General features: G+C 27.1%; 1 protein-coding gene across 1 annotated transcript in view; it reads right to left on the bottom strand.

The window, feature by feature from the left end:
* Positions 1-2179: 2179 nt before the first annotated feature.
* LOC136078082 (uncharacterized) overlaps positions 2180-13277 on the bottom strand; it is a 31083-nt gene continuing 19985 nt past the window's right edge. Inside the window, exons 8-10 of the mRNA XM_065792918.1 lie at positions 12760-12791; positions 11210-11248; positions 2180-2412 (exon numbers count right to left, since the gene is read on the bottom strand). Of these exons, the coding sequence (XP_065648990.1) occupies positions 2249-2412; positions 11210-11248; positions 12760-12791 (235 nt within the window). The 3' untranslated portion in view covers positions 2180-2248. The remainder of the gene's footprint in view (positions 2413-11209; positions 11249-12759; positions 12792-13277) is intronic.

Below are 13277 nucleotides of genomic sequence, written 5' to 3'. Positions count from 1 at the left end.
GGTTTTGTCGTAAAAATCTTAGGTTCCTTTGCTCACCTCAAGTTTATATGACCATTTTTTCTAATAAACCCACATAATCTACTTAAATATAACTGAAGATTCCAAAAGAAATCAGTGAAAACCTGTTTTTTTGTTGCATTTGCATTATTTTCTTATTTTAAGTAAGTTTTTGTACATAAAAAGGGGTTTTGTCGTAAAAATCTTAGGTTCCTTTGCTCACCTCAAGTTTATTTGACCATTTTTTCTAATAAACCCACAGAATCTACAAAAATATTACAAAAGATTCAAAAAGAAATCAGTGAAAACCTGTTTTTTTGTTGCATTTGCATTATTTTCTTATTTTTAGTAAGTTTTTGTACATAAAAAGGGGTTTTGTCGTAAAAATCTTAGGTTCCTTTGCTCACCTCAAGTTTATTTGACCATTTTTTCAAACAAACCCACATAATCTACAAAAATATTACAAAAGATTCCAAAAGAAATCAGTGAAAACCTGTTTTTTTGTTGCATTTGCATTATTTTCTTATTTTAAGTAAGTTTTTGTTCATAAAAAGGGGTTTTGTCGTAAAAATCTTAGGTTCCTTTGCTCACCTCAAGTTTATTTGACCATTTTTTTTAATAAACCCACAGAATCTACAAAAATATTACAAAAGATTCCAAAAGAAATCAGTGAAAACCTGTTTTTTTGTTGCATTTGCATTATTTTCTTATTTTAAGTAAGTTTTTGTACATAAAAAGGGGTTTTGTCGTAAAAATCTAAGGTTCCTTCGCTCACCTCAAGTTTATTTGACCATATTTTCTTTTAAACACACAGAATCTACAAAAATATTACAAAAGATTCCAAAAGAAATCAGTGAAAACCTGTTTTTTTGTTGCATTTGCATTATTTTCTTATTTTAAGTAAGTTTTTGTACATAAAAAGGGGTTTTGTCGTAAAAATCTTAGGTTCCTTTGCTCACCTCAAGTTTATTTGACCATTTTTTCTAATAAACCAACAGATTCTACAAAAATATTACAAAAGATTCCAAAAAAAATCAGTGAAAACCTGTTTTTTTGTTGCATTTGCATTATTTTCTCATTTTAAGTAAGTTTTTGTACATAAAAAGGGGTTTTGTCGTAAAAATCTTAGGTTTCTTTGCTCACCTCAAGTTTATTTGACCATTGTTTCTAATAAACCCACAGAATCTACAAAAATATTACAAAAGATTCCAAAAGAAATCAGTGAAAACCTGTTTTTTTGTTGCATTTGCATTATTTTTTTATTTTAAGTAAGAATTTGTACATAAAAAGGGGTTTTGTCGTAAAAATCTTAGGTTCCTTTGCTCACCTTAAGTTTATTTGACCAATTTTTCTAATAAACCCACAGAATCTACATAAATATTACAAAAGATTCCAAAAGAAATCAGTGAAAACCTGTTTTTTTGTTGCATTTGCATTATTTTCTTATTTTAAGTAAGTTTTTGTACATAAAAAGGGGTTTTGTCGTAAAAATCTTAGGTTCCTTTGCTCACCTCAAGTTTATTTAAACTAAAAAAACTGCTTAAAAATTAGTTTTACTTTTACATAATCAGAGTAAAATTTTCAAAGTTTTGTATATTATAGCTTTTTTATTAAATACAATATAAAATATGAAAACTTAAATTTTGGCTCAAATACAATAATTTACAATAAATTATAATCTATATAAAATATATTTTAAATAATGTTTAAAAATTTTAAACATTATTTAAAATTATCATTAAGAATCTTATAAAATCTATGATTATGAAACATTTTAGTACTAGCAAAATTTATATATTTATAAATACAAAACTCATTGACAGAAATCAAATTCATTTGAGTAGATGATTATGTAAAATTATTATATGATTATGGAAAGTAATTATATGATTATGTAAAGTATTATGCAGGAAAATAATAAGAATTGGAACAAAAATTTTAACAAAGAAAATAAAAATATAATATGTGCTTTTAGAAGAATCATAAGGAAAATGTCTCCATCTGCAACTATTAGACTCCATCTGCAAACTATTAGAGACTCTATCTGCAAACTATTAGAGACTCCATCTGCAAACTATTAGAGACTCCATCTGCAAACTATTAGAGAATTTTTCTGAAGCAGAAATCAAAATCAAAAAGGAAAACATATATAAAGCAAAACAAAAAAAACAAAAAAACAAAATTTTTTAAATTAATTTAAAAAAAATAGGATGCTTAATAAAACTTTTTGAAATTAAACTTTTGAAAATATTTAAATCACCATAACAAATTTTTTTCTTACACCAGCATTGGAAATGTTTTTTTCTGAATCATTTAAAGTTAAAAGTGATCTTTCTAATAAAAATTGATATTTTCTTTTTTCAACATTGTTTAAAGTGACCCAATTTGATTCTTTTGTCATATTTTTGAGGTGTGCTGCATAAAAACAAACAAAAGTATTTCAATAAACTGAAAAAAAAACACAAAATCAAATATATTTATTGAAAAACATAAAAACACAAAATTAAATAGATTTTAATAAATTGAAAAAAGACTTAAAAACACGAAATGATTTTAGGATGATTTTACTGCACTTTTTTAGTTTTCAATTCAAAACATTATTAAGTCTTTAATTCAAATTATTTTTTAACTCATACTATATAGGAAGTTGAATTGAGATAGAAACTACTAAAAGTGAACTTAAAACCGCTCAGTGTAACATCAGTGTTACATCAGAACAAATGTCTAAAGCAGCGAATTAAAACCTTAATCACAGTGAGAAATTAAGAGACATAGTTGTTTATTAAAGTTCAATGAAATTGTAGGAAGATTTTCAAGGATACATTCATATTAAAATTATTACAATCTCTTTTTCGTTATAATAATATAATTTGTTATAAAAACTTATTTTAAATACACTAAATTTTTAGATTTCATTTAGCACCAATTTTCCAAAAGTTTTTCTAAACCTTTCATTGTGTAAGCTCATTATGTCACATACTTAGCTTTTACTTCTGTAAATATTTTTTAACAGTAATCAAAACTTATGTGAACTTTTAAGAGTGTAAATTTTAATAATGATATTTAGGTATAGACTAACTATTGTCTATATAATATATTATAATATATAGAGACAATAACTATTTCACTACAAGACAATTAATAGAGTAATATGAAATACTTACTTAATTGTAAGCGTTTAAAAAGTGAATTATTATTCTAATTGTGCAAATACAACACTATATATAAATATTGATTAAAAGTTGTTTAAAGTATTTAAAACATTTAATAACTACTAAAATTAAAATTACTAAAATATATTATTTAATGTTTAAAATACATTAAACAATTTTCAATAAATATTTACTACTAGTCTCTAATTGCTACTTAAAAGTTTACTAAAATATTATATAAAACAATTTTTCATAGCGTTATAAAAGTATGTTCATCGCAAAACAAACATCTTTTATAAAGAGATACTATTTTAAATCAACTCCTCATCTTTGGATATTAAAGAAATAAAGCCAAACACAATAAAAAAAAAAAGATGAAAAAAAAGTTTACACCGCTAATATGACAAGGCAAAGGCTAGGAGAAGCCAACTCCTACTTAACACAACCCCTGACTTGGGGCTCTTGGTTGAGTCTACAAATGGTGTCTCGATAATAATACTCATCTTAGACAGATGTTAATTGCATCTGGCTTTTGTCTTGTAGAAGGCCTCCGAGGCAAAGACTTAAGGGGTAAACAGATTCTATCTGTTGACCAGCCTTGCACCTCTTCTTCATCTATTAGGCTGGTACAGATGTATTTTTGATACATTGTTTCCAGTTTAGGACGTTGAATGCTGGACTTTCTTAACTCAATGCATGGGTTTTGCTTGTGTCTCTGTTTTTATGATTAGGCAACTCATTCTATTATTTCCTAATGAGGGTACAGCTCTAAAACCCAGTTTTATGGTTCTGGACCGGTTGGTAGTTAGGTTTCCCGAATTCTGTAATAGCTCTTAGAGAGGCTGATTCCATCAACAGCTGAAAAATATCAAAGTATTAACAGCGCCATGTTGCGCATGGATGATGTCCTTGTTCATACTTTTGGTGTGCATTGTCAAGGCCACATTTGGAGTCCTTTGTTACAGCTTAAGGTTTACTAATAGTAGTGAGGCAACTGCTTGGGCTATTAAACAGTGTACTGAGTACTGTCTCTGCTTTGAGTCAAGTTCTTAAATTTAAAAATGAATAAAGTATCAAAAACCATAAAACACAAAAACCATCGCCATTACCAAGTTCTCTAAACCTATCCTTCACTAATATTCGTGGTCTCCGAAGTAACTTTTCTTCTGTTAACTCTTATCTCTTGCAAAGTTCGCCACACCTACTTGCTCTTTATAAGACTAATTTGAGTTCAGCTGTCTTATCTTGTGAACTTGGTGTTGATGGTTATCTTCCTTTAATTCGTAATGACTCCAATAGTCACATGCTTGGCCTGGGCATTTACATTCGTAAGAATTCACCCATTTGTTGGGAAACTACATTTGAATCCACAGACTACTCTTTTATGTGCTCTCCACTCTATTATCTTTCTCAATTCCTAACTCAAATAATCAACTTTCCAATTCGCTTTCAAGCTTTCTTAACAACCCAAATAATTGACCTTCTCTACTCGACTTATTTATCAAGTTTCTGATCCTAGTCAGCACTCAGTCTCTTCATATTCACCCTTAGTTGCTACTGATCAAGGTTTGATCACTCTAAAGCTATTATCTCATTCTTCTTCATTATCTGAATCCCCCTATCATTGTACCTCTTACAATTAACTTGATGCTGACTGGGACTCTTTCCGTGATTTTCTTCGTGATGGCCCTTGGGTAGAAATCTTTTGTCTTCCTGCTGACAAATGTGCTTTCTCACATAACTTTATGAATTCAGGCTAGCATGGAATCGTTTAATTCTTCTTGGCGATTCCAGGTCAAGCCTCACTCTTCTCCATGGTTTTCCTCACATTGTGTTGCTACAATTTCTAATCAAAACCGTTACTTCCATATCTATCAGCAAAACAATTCTCCAGAAAATAGACATGTGTTTATTACTGATAGGAACCATTGTAAAAAGGTTTTGTCTAATACCAAAGCCTGCTATTCTCAGGTTATGAAATCTCGTGTTTTATCACAAAATCGTCTAATTTTTGTGATAAAACACGAGATTTCATAACCTGAGAATAGTAGAATATATATATTTATTTATATACATATAAACACATATTTATTTATATGTATATATATATGTACATATATATATATATATATATATATATATATATATATATATATATATATATATATATATATATATATATATATATATATATATATTTATATGTATATATATATATGTGTGTATATATATATATTTATATATATTTATATGTATATATATTTATATGTGTATATATATATATATATATATATATATATATATATATATATATATATATATATATATATATATATATATATATATATATATATACGAAATATTAGTAACAGTTTGCTTTTTTACAAAAACTGCAATTATCTACGGATTTTAAAAGAATAAATTTGTTTCTACTCTTACATTCTATAAGATTTAAATTTCAATAATAGTTTTCTACATTATTTTTATGAAGTTGTGACAAATAATTGTGGCAATTTTTAGCATTAATAAGCTACAATATGCAAAAACCTGCAAAATGTGCCTTTTTGCATATTCTATGAAAAACTGTTATTTGCGCAATAAAGCATGTAATAAATAAAATTTTTGTGAGCTATTTTGTGTTTTTATGACTCTGACTTTTTAAAATTAATTTCTAACCAAAAATAATGAAATTTGGGTGCATAAAAAGCTTAAGATATATAAAATTAAATTTCTTTATAAATATCTGCTATATTGAAACATTACACCACTCACAAAAAAAAAAGCAAATTTATTTAATGTTTCTGTGATGACAGTAGGCAGAATAAAAGAATAAAAGGTAAACTTGATAAATACCTATACGAAGTGCCAGAAGTGGATAAAATGGGAAAACATGCATCACTACACCGAGAGATGAATAAGCAATTTGTAATATTTGTGTTGAAAATCAAAGAAAAAATACAAAAGCAATTACTAAAGACATACAAAAGACCAGAATCAAGATTCCTAACAGAACTACAAGACATTACATAGCAGAACTGGGATTTAAATGCTGCACACCCACAAAGAAACCTGAACTTACTCCAATAATGAATGTCTTACTTGAGCTAAATAATATCTATATATCTACTAATGTGATAATATATATTAGCTTCGGTGATAACTTGTCGACCTCAATCTTTTAGAGGTCGGCAAAAAAAAATTGATAAAAAGGTCTTACCATTAAACATAGAAATGAAGGCAGCAATTTTTTGCCAACCTCAATCACATTTAGGTCGGCAGTTAAGTCAGCACTGTCAAATGCTGACCCTAATTCCGAAGGTTGTGTGTGTGTGTGTGTGTATATATATATATATATATATATATATATATATATATATATATATATATATATATATATATATATATATATATATATATATATATATATATATATATATATATATATATATATATATATATATATATATATATACATATATAAGTGTAAAAATACATATAAAAATCTAAATTTCTTCGCCAGTTTGTTTCTCATTCAACAGATTAATCAGAAAGCTTCCTGATGAACCTGCTGAAGACAAAACAGACTGTAGAAGATATTTAGAAAAGTGTTTTTACTAATTTGTTTTTGCTCTGTTTAATAAAAACATTGAGCATGCTATTTGTAGAAAACACTAACCTTAATTAAATATATAAATATAAACATAAATATAAATATGTAGACATATACATATACATACATATATATATATATATATATATATATATATATATATATATATATATATATATATATATATATATATATATATACAGTATCGAACAAAACGAGTGCAACTAAATAATGCTAACTTAGTTTCTTTATATAAAAGTGCTGCATTTTTTCAATTTAGAGAAATAACTATGTAACTGTTTAGAGACAAAGTTCTTTAAGTTTTATTCATCAGCAAGTTCATTATTTTTACACGAAAATTAATAAATTAATCAAAAGTATTAAAAAAAGTTGATTTCCTTCTGGACAAAACAAGTGCAACTCGACAAAATGTTGACCAAGCTGTATTTCGCTATCAATATTTCGTGGCGAATCCATTGTTGTCGATCACAGCCTTGCATCTTCGAGGCATAAATTCGATCAGGTGATCAATGAAACTTTGTGGAATCGCTGCCCAGGCCTTTTGGATTTGTTCAAACAGTTGATCCTTATTACGAACACCTTCATGATTAATTCTGCTGTTGACGATCTCCCACAGGTTCTCGATAGGGTTGAGATTCGGAGATTGAGGCAGCCAATCTATCACCGATAGGTGGTTGTCTTGAAACCACTGCTTGACTACTTTTGCAGTGTGTTTCGGATCGTTGTCTTGCTGAAAAAGCCATTTTATTGGCATATTCCATTCAGCATGAGGTAACATAACATCTTTCAGGATATTTTTATACATGAAACGGTCCATTATTCCATCGTTTCAATGTGTTGGACCTAGACCTTTAGCAGAAAAACACCCCTAGACCATTACATTGCCTCTACCATGCTTCATGGTCTTATGGCAGTAACGTAAATCGAGGCACTTTCCGGCCGGTCGACGTACACAGCAAATGCCATGTACAGGACAGTTCGCTATTTCTGCACATTCCAGTCAATATGAGATGTAGCAAACAGGAGTCTTTTCTTCTGGTTTTTTTAGTGAAATCAGGGGTTTCTTTGCAGGGCGTCGAGGAAAACAATTCGGCTTCAACAGCACTTTGTCTGATTGTTTGGTCCGATACAGGCAGCTCTAATTGCTTTTGTATCTCGACTGATGATATCCAGGGATCCTTCTTGACGGATCTGACGATCATAGAATCCTCTCTAGAAGTGGTGGAACGCGGTCTTCCACCTTTGTTATCTGCTGCCAACTTCCCCGTCGAACGATATTTAGAACATAGTCTTGATACGGTCCATTTTTTCACGCGATATTTATCATAAATACTTTTTTGTGACATTCCACTTACGTAATTGCCAATATTTTTCTTTCTTAGTTCCAATCCAAGACTGTCAGGTGCCAATTTTGCACTTGAAGTCATAAAAATAATTTAAAAAAATAATCACGCTTCTCAAGGCTTACCGCGTTACATTTACCTTGTGATGATACAATAATGCTTTGTGGAACACAACATCTTGGTTGGATGTGGACTGTATTGATGTAATGAAACACTTGTTGTATTTCACTTCTTGTATTGATGTTCTTCGATAAAACACTTTGATAAAACTCACTTCGATAAACTGTCTTGATAATACTGACTGATTGACTTCCATATACTGACTGAACTACATGTCGATTTACATGTCTCTTATATACTAAAATAAACCTGTGTAAACCTGTTCTGGAAGATTCTAGATGCTTCTTTCGATGCTTCTGGATGCGTCTGGATGCTTCTGAATGTTTCTGGATATTTCTGGATGCTACTGGATGCTTCCAGATGCTTCTTCTGGAAACTTCTGGAAGCTTCTGCATGCTTCTGGAAACTTCTGGATCCTTCTTTTAATCATTAAAAACTTGCGTGACATTGACACTGACCAGACTTAAGAAAATGAAACAAACAAAAAAAGTTGCACTTGATTGTCCGCTGCAAAATTGCACTTGTCAATGAAATTCTGCCTGTGTGCTGTCACCTGTCAGCTGATTGCTCATGTCATGGCATGCTATGACTCCAGACTCCTGAACTGTTTGCTGTGGTAGTATAGTTCGTTTCATTTTTAAGACATGTAAAATTAGGAACACTTTTTAGCATTGTTCGATGTTGGTTGCAAATGTTTTTTCCAATACTGTATATATATATATATATATATATATATATATATATATATATATATATATATATATATATATATATATATATATATGTATGTGTATGTATATATATATATATATATATATATATATATATATATATATATATGTATACATACACATATATTTATATATATATATGTATACATGTATACATATACATATATTTATATATTTATATATATATATATATATATATATATATATATATATATATATATATATATATATATATATATATATATGTATGTTTGTATGTATATATATATATATATATATATATATATATATATATAAATATATATATATATATGTATGTATGTATGTATGTATATATATATATATATTTATATATAAATATATATATATATATATATTTATATATAAATATATATATATATATATATATATATATATATATATATATATATATATATATATATATATATATATATATATATATATTAGTGATGTACCGATTAATTGGCATTGAAATTGCCTTAATCTGCCACTTTTTGCACAATCAGGATTAGTTTTGGCATTAGCCTTTTTTACTTACCAATTTTCTAACTGATGACATTTTAATACTATTATCCTGCATTATGATAATAATTAAATAATAAATAAACTAAACTTTCGCATTATTTAAAATTTTTTGAGAAATTGTTTATATTGATTATGTTTACAGGCAAGTTTGTTCATTCTTAGGATGATGTTTATAAACTTTAATCTAACAACTGAATGTACTTATACTTTTATTACCATAATGTTGTTTTTAGAATAATTTAATTTTGTGTTGTTTTATTTTGTCATTCCTTCTATCTTCTGTTGAAAGTGAACAATTGTTTAGTTATGGAGGACAAATTTATTCTTTACGATGAAATAGGCTGGCTCTGGAAACAGGAGATAGTGCTTATGTTTTTACATTACAATATTTGGATATATAATTTTAACTATTAAAAATTGTTACAACTTCTATTGCTGCTTTTTTTTAAATTTTAAAGTTATTATTTTCTTGGTATTTGATTTTGAAGTCTTTTATTTTATTTTGATAAAATGTATTTTTCATGTTAAAAAAACTTCATGAAAATGTAATAATGTTTTTTATTGTTTTTATATAAAGAGTTAAAAACTCTAGTAAACTGATTATACTATCACCATTTTCTTTTTAAATTCAAATAAAAAGCGTCCCACTAAAATAGTGTTTATTTTTTGCAAGTTTTCTTTTCATAGTTAAAAAAACTAAAAAAAATGAACATTATTTTAATTGAGCTTTACAAATATCTTTAAAAATAAAGGTTTGGCTCTAATTTGGGTCAAAGTATTTGTTTACCAGTTTGATTCCATGAAAAAGTTTACACAATTTAAAATTGTATGGTTTTTTATTTTCAAAAATTTTAATAATTAATTAATCAATCGGTATAAGCAGCAGTCTTTTCCTATTCATCTCCATTGGTATCAGCCAATAATGTGCAATCGGTGCATCACTAATCACTAAAAATATTTGGTTTCATCATATTTGCATCCAAAACTATATATTTCTAAAAAGATAAATACATAGACATTATACATCTTTTTAAAAAATTATTAAAATATCATTGATGGTGGACATTATTATTATGTGACTTAGGCAAAAATTCAAAACAAAAATCAAACACTCTAAAAAAACTGTCAACTTATTTCTATTGCAGAGCTTTTAAGTTAGCTTATTATAGCTAATTTTGAAGCCAAACATAAAGTAATTCTTTAAAGCATAAAATCAAGTGGTTTTAAGTAATGGCTTTGCTAGAAAAACCCTTTATTTATTGATTTATTACTACAAGGTCATTAACAACCCGTTTTGGTGTGAAAGAGTTAATAGGATAAATTTTTTAATTCAAGTAAATTAAAAAAGTTGTCAAGAATCTCTCAAAGGACCTAGCTAAGGTCATTTCAAGACAAACCTTTAATACAGAAACAATTATATAATTCTATATCCTAAAAACTAGTGACAAATATTTGCTATTATTGAACAACAATTACAAAAGTTAAATGTGTAACACAATGAGCTTACAAAATGAATGTAAAAAAAAGGATTGGGAAAGAGTACCAATATCTTTCAATCCCTGAGGAGTTAGACACTAAAACTTAAAGTAGAATTTTTTTATGAATGTTGTAGTACCAAAAAACATAAAAATACAAATAACATAAATAAGGATTTTAACCAAATAACAATATCAAAATCAAAGTATTAACCAATCTTTTCTTCACTTCTCTCCAAAATGTTGAAACTCACTATAAATTGAAATAAATATTTTTAAAATCTTAATTCACTACAAATTAAAAAAAAGATTTTTAGCATTTACTCAGAAATCAATATTGCTAATTAAGGTTTTATAAAACTAAAAATAAAAATAAAAAATGAATAGTCTCCTCGACTGTTGTGACATATCAACAGATGGGAGGTGATTATATGTATAAGTTGATTTAAATCAGTGAATGATTCAGCCATATTACTGCAGATGGTGTGAAGTCTCCTAATAAACTTAATTTGTTTTTAATGTGCTAAAAACAAACTGTGCTACACTTTTACTCATTAATGTTGTTAGCAAACAGTGACTGTTTAGATCAGGCGTTATATTGGTGTTGGTGAGGAATAGAAGTGCTCTCATCAATGTCTAATTCAAACCTTGAATCAAACAGAGGATGTTAAATCAGTTAGATTCAGAATTTCTAAAGACAACTTTGTGCTTACTAAGGCTACCATTTAGGAGAAACACATTTATCCACTAGCAAATGTACTCATCCAAATTATACTCGTGAATTTCACAAAATTCATGAGTGAATTTCACAAAATTCATGAGTATATACTCGTGAATTTCACAAAATTCATGAGTATATACTCGTGAATTTCACAAAATTCATGAGTATATACTCGTGAATTTCACAAAATTCATGAGTATATACTCGTGAATTTCACAAAATTCATGAGTATATACTCGTGAATTTCACAAAATTAATGAGTATATACTCGTGAATTTCACAAAATTCATGAGTATATACTCGTGAATTTCACAAAATTCATGAGTATATACTCGTGACTTTCACAAAATTCATGAGTATATAATCGTGAATTTCACAAAATTCATGAGTATATACTCGTGAATTTCACAAAATTCATGAGTATATACTCATGAATTTCACAAAATTCATGAGTATATACTCGTGAATTTCACAAAATTCATGAGTATATACTCGTGAATTTTACAAAATTCATGAGTATATACTCGTGAATTTCACAAAATTCATGAGTATATACTCGTGAATTTCACAAAATTCATGAGTACATACTCGTGAGTATATACTGATGAATTTCACAAAATTCATGAGTATATACTCATGAACTTTGCAAAATTCATGAATATAATTTGGATGAGTACATTTGTTAGTGGATAATGATACTCATGAATTTCACAAAATTCACCAATATAATTTGGATAATTAAATTAATTTGGGCAATTAAACCTAGAAATAATTTGGGCAATAAAACTTGGAAAATGATGTTAAAGTTAACGTGGACAGCTCCTGTTAGTACAATGTCATACTAAATCTGCAGTAGCATATATATTGTTTTCATTCAACTACTGACCATTACTTAAAAAACTATAATAAACCTGTCTATATATTGCTTTGTCAATCACCAAATTTTTAATAGATGTTAATTATTATTACATAAAATAAAAAAAATTAAAAAAATTAAGTAAACTATTAGAGTAAAATTATTTTGATAAAGTTTTATCACTTACTATTAAGATCACTTGGTGCACTTTTCTTTAATCTAAAAAATTATTTATAAAAAGTATTATAAACACACATAAAACAAAAGTATTTTAAACATAAAATAGAACTTTGGAACAGGTTTTTTTTGCTCGGTGATCTATACTCTAGGCCTTGCCAATGTGCAAACATCCTATATGACAGGGAGTTTTGCTGTTTTAAACTACGCTTAACTATATAGTTGCCATTTTTAGTGATGTTGAAATATGAGTTAAAAATAACTTCAGCAGCTCTTTTTAAAATAGAATTATGAAACTGCAATGTTTTGGTTTTACCTTTTGTATTTTGCATTTATTTATTTTGGGATTGTATTTTTTTTTGAACTGTAACTTGTTAAAAATATTACATAACTAAATTTTTAACATTTAATTTAAAACAATGTTTAACAAAAAGCTTATACTTTCATTGAACTGTAAATATTTATTTTGTTTTATTTACATAAAATTACTACAATTTTATCATTAATAAATTGAGATTTTTTTGGAAA

This window comes from Hydra vulgaris, chromosome 03 (assembly GCF_038396675.1).
Source record: "Hydra vulgaris chromosome 03, alternate assembly HydraT2T_AEP".
NCBI classification, from domain to species: Eukaryota; Metazoa; Cnidaria; class Hydrozoa; order Anthoathecata; family Hydridae; genus Hydra; species Hydra vulgaris.
This window is presented reverse-complemented; position numbering and strand designations above follow the sequence as displayed.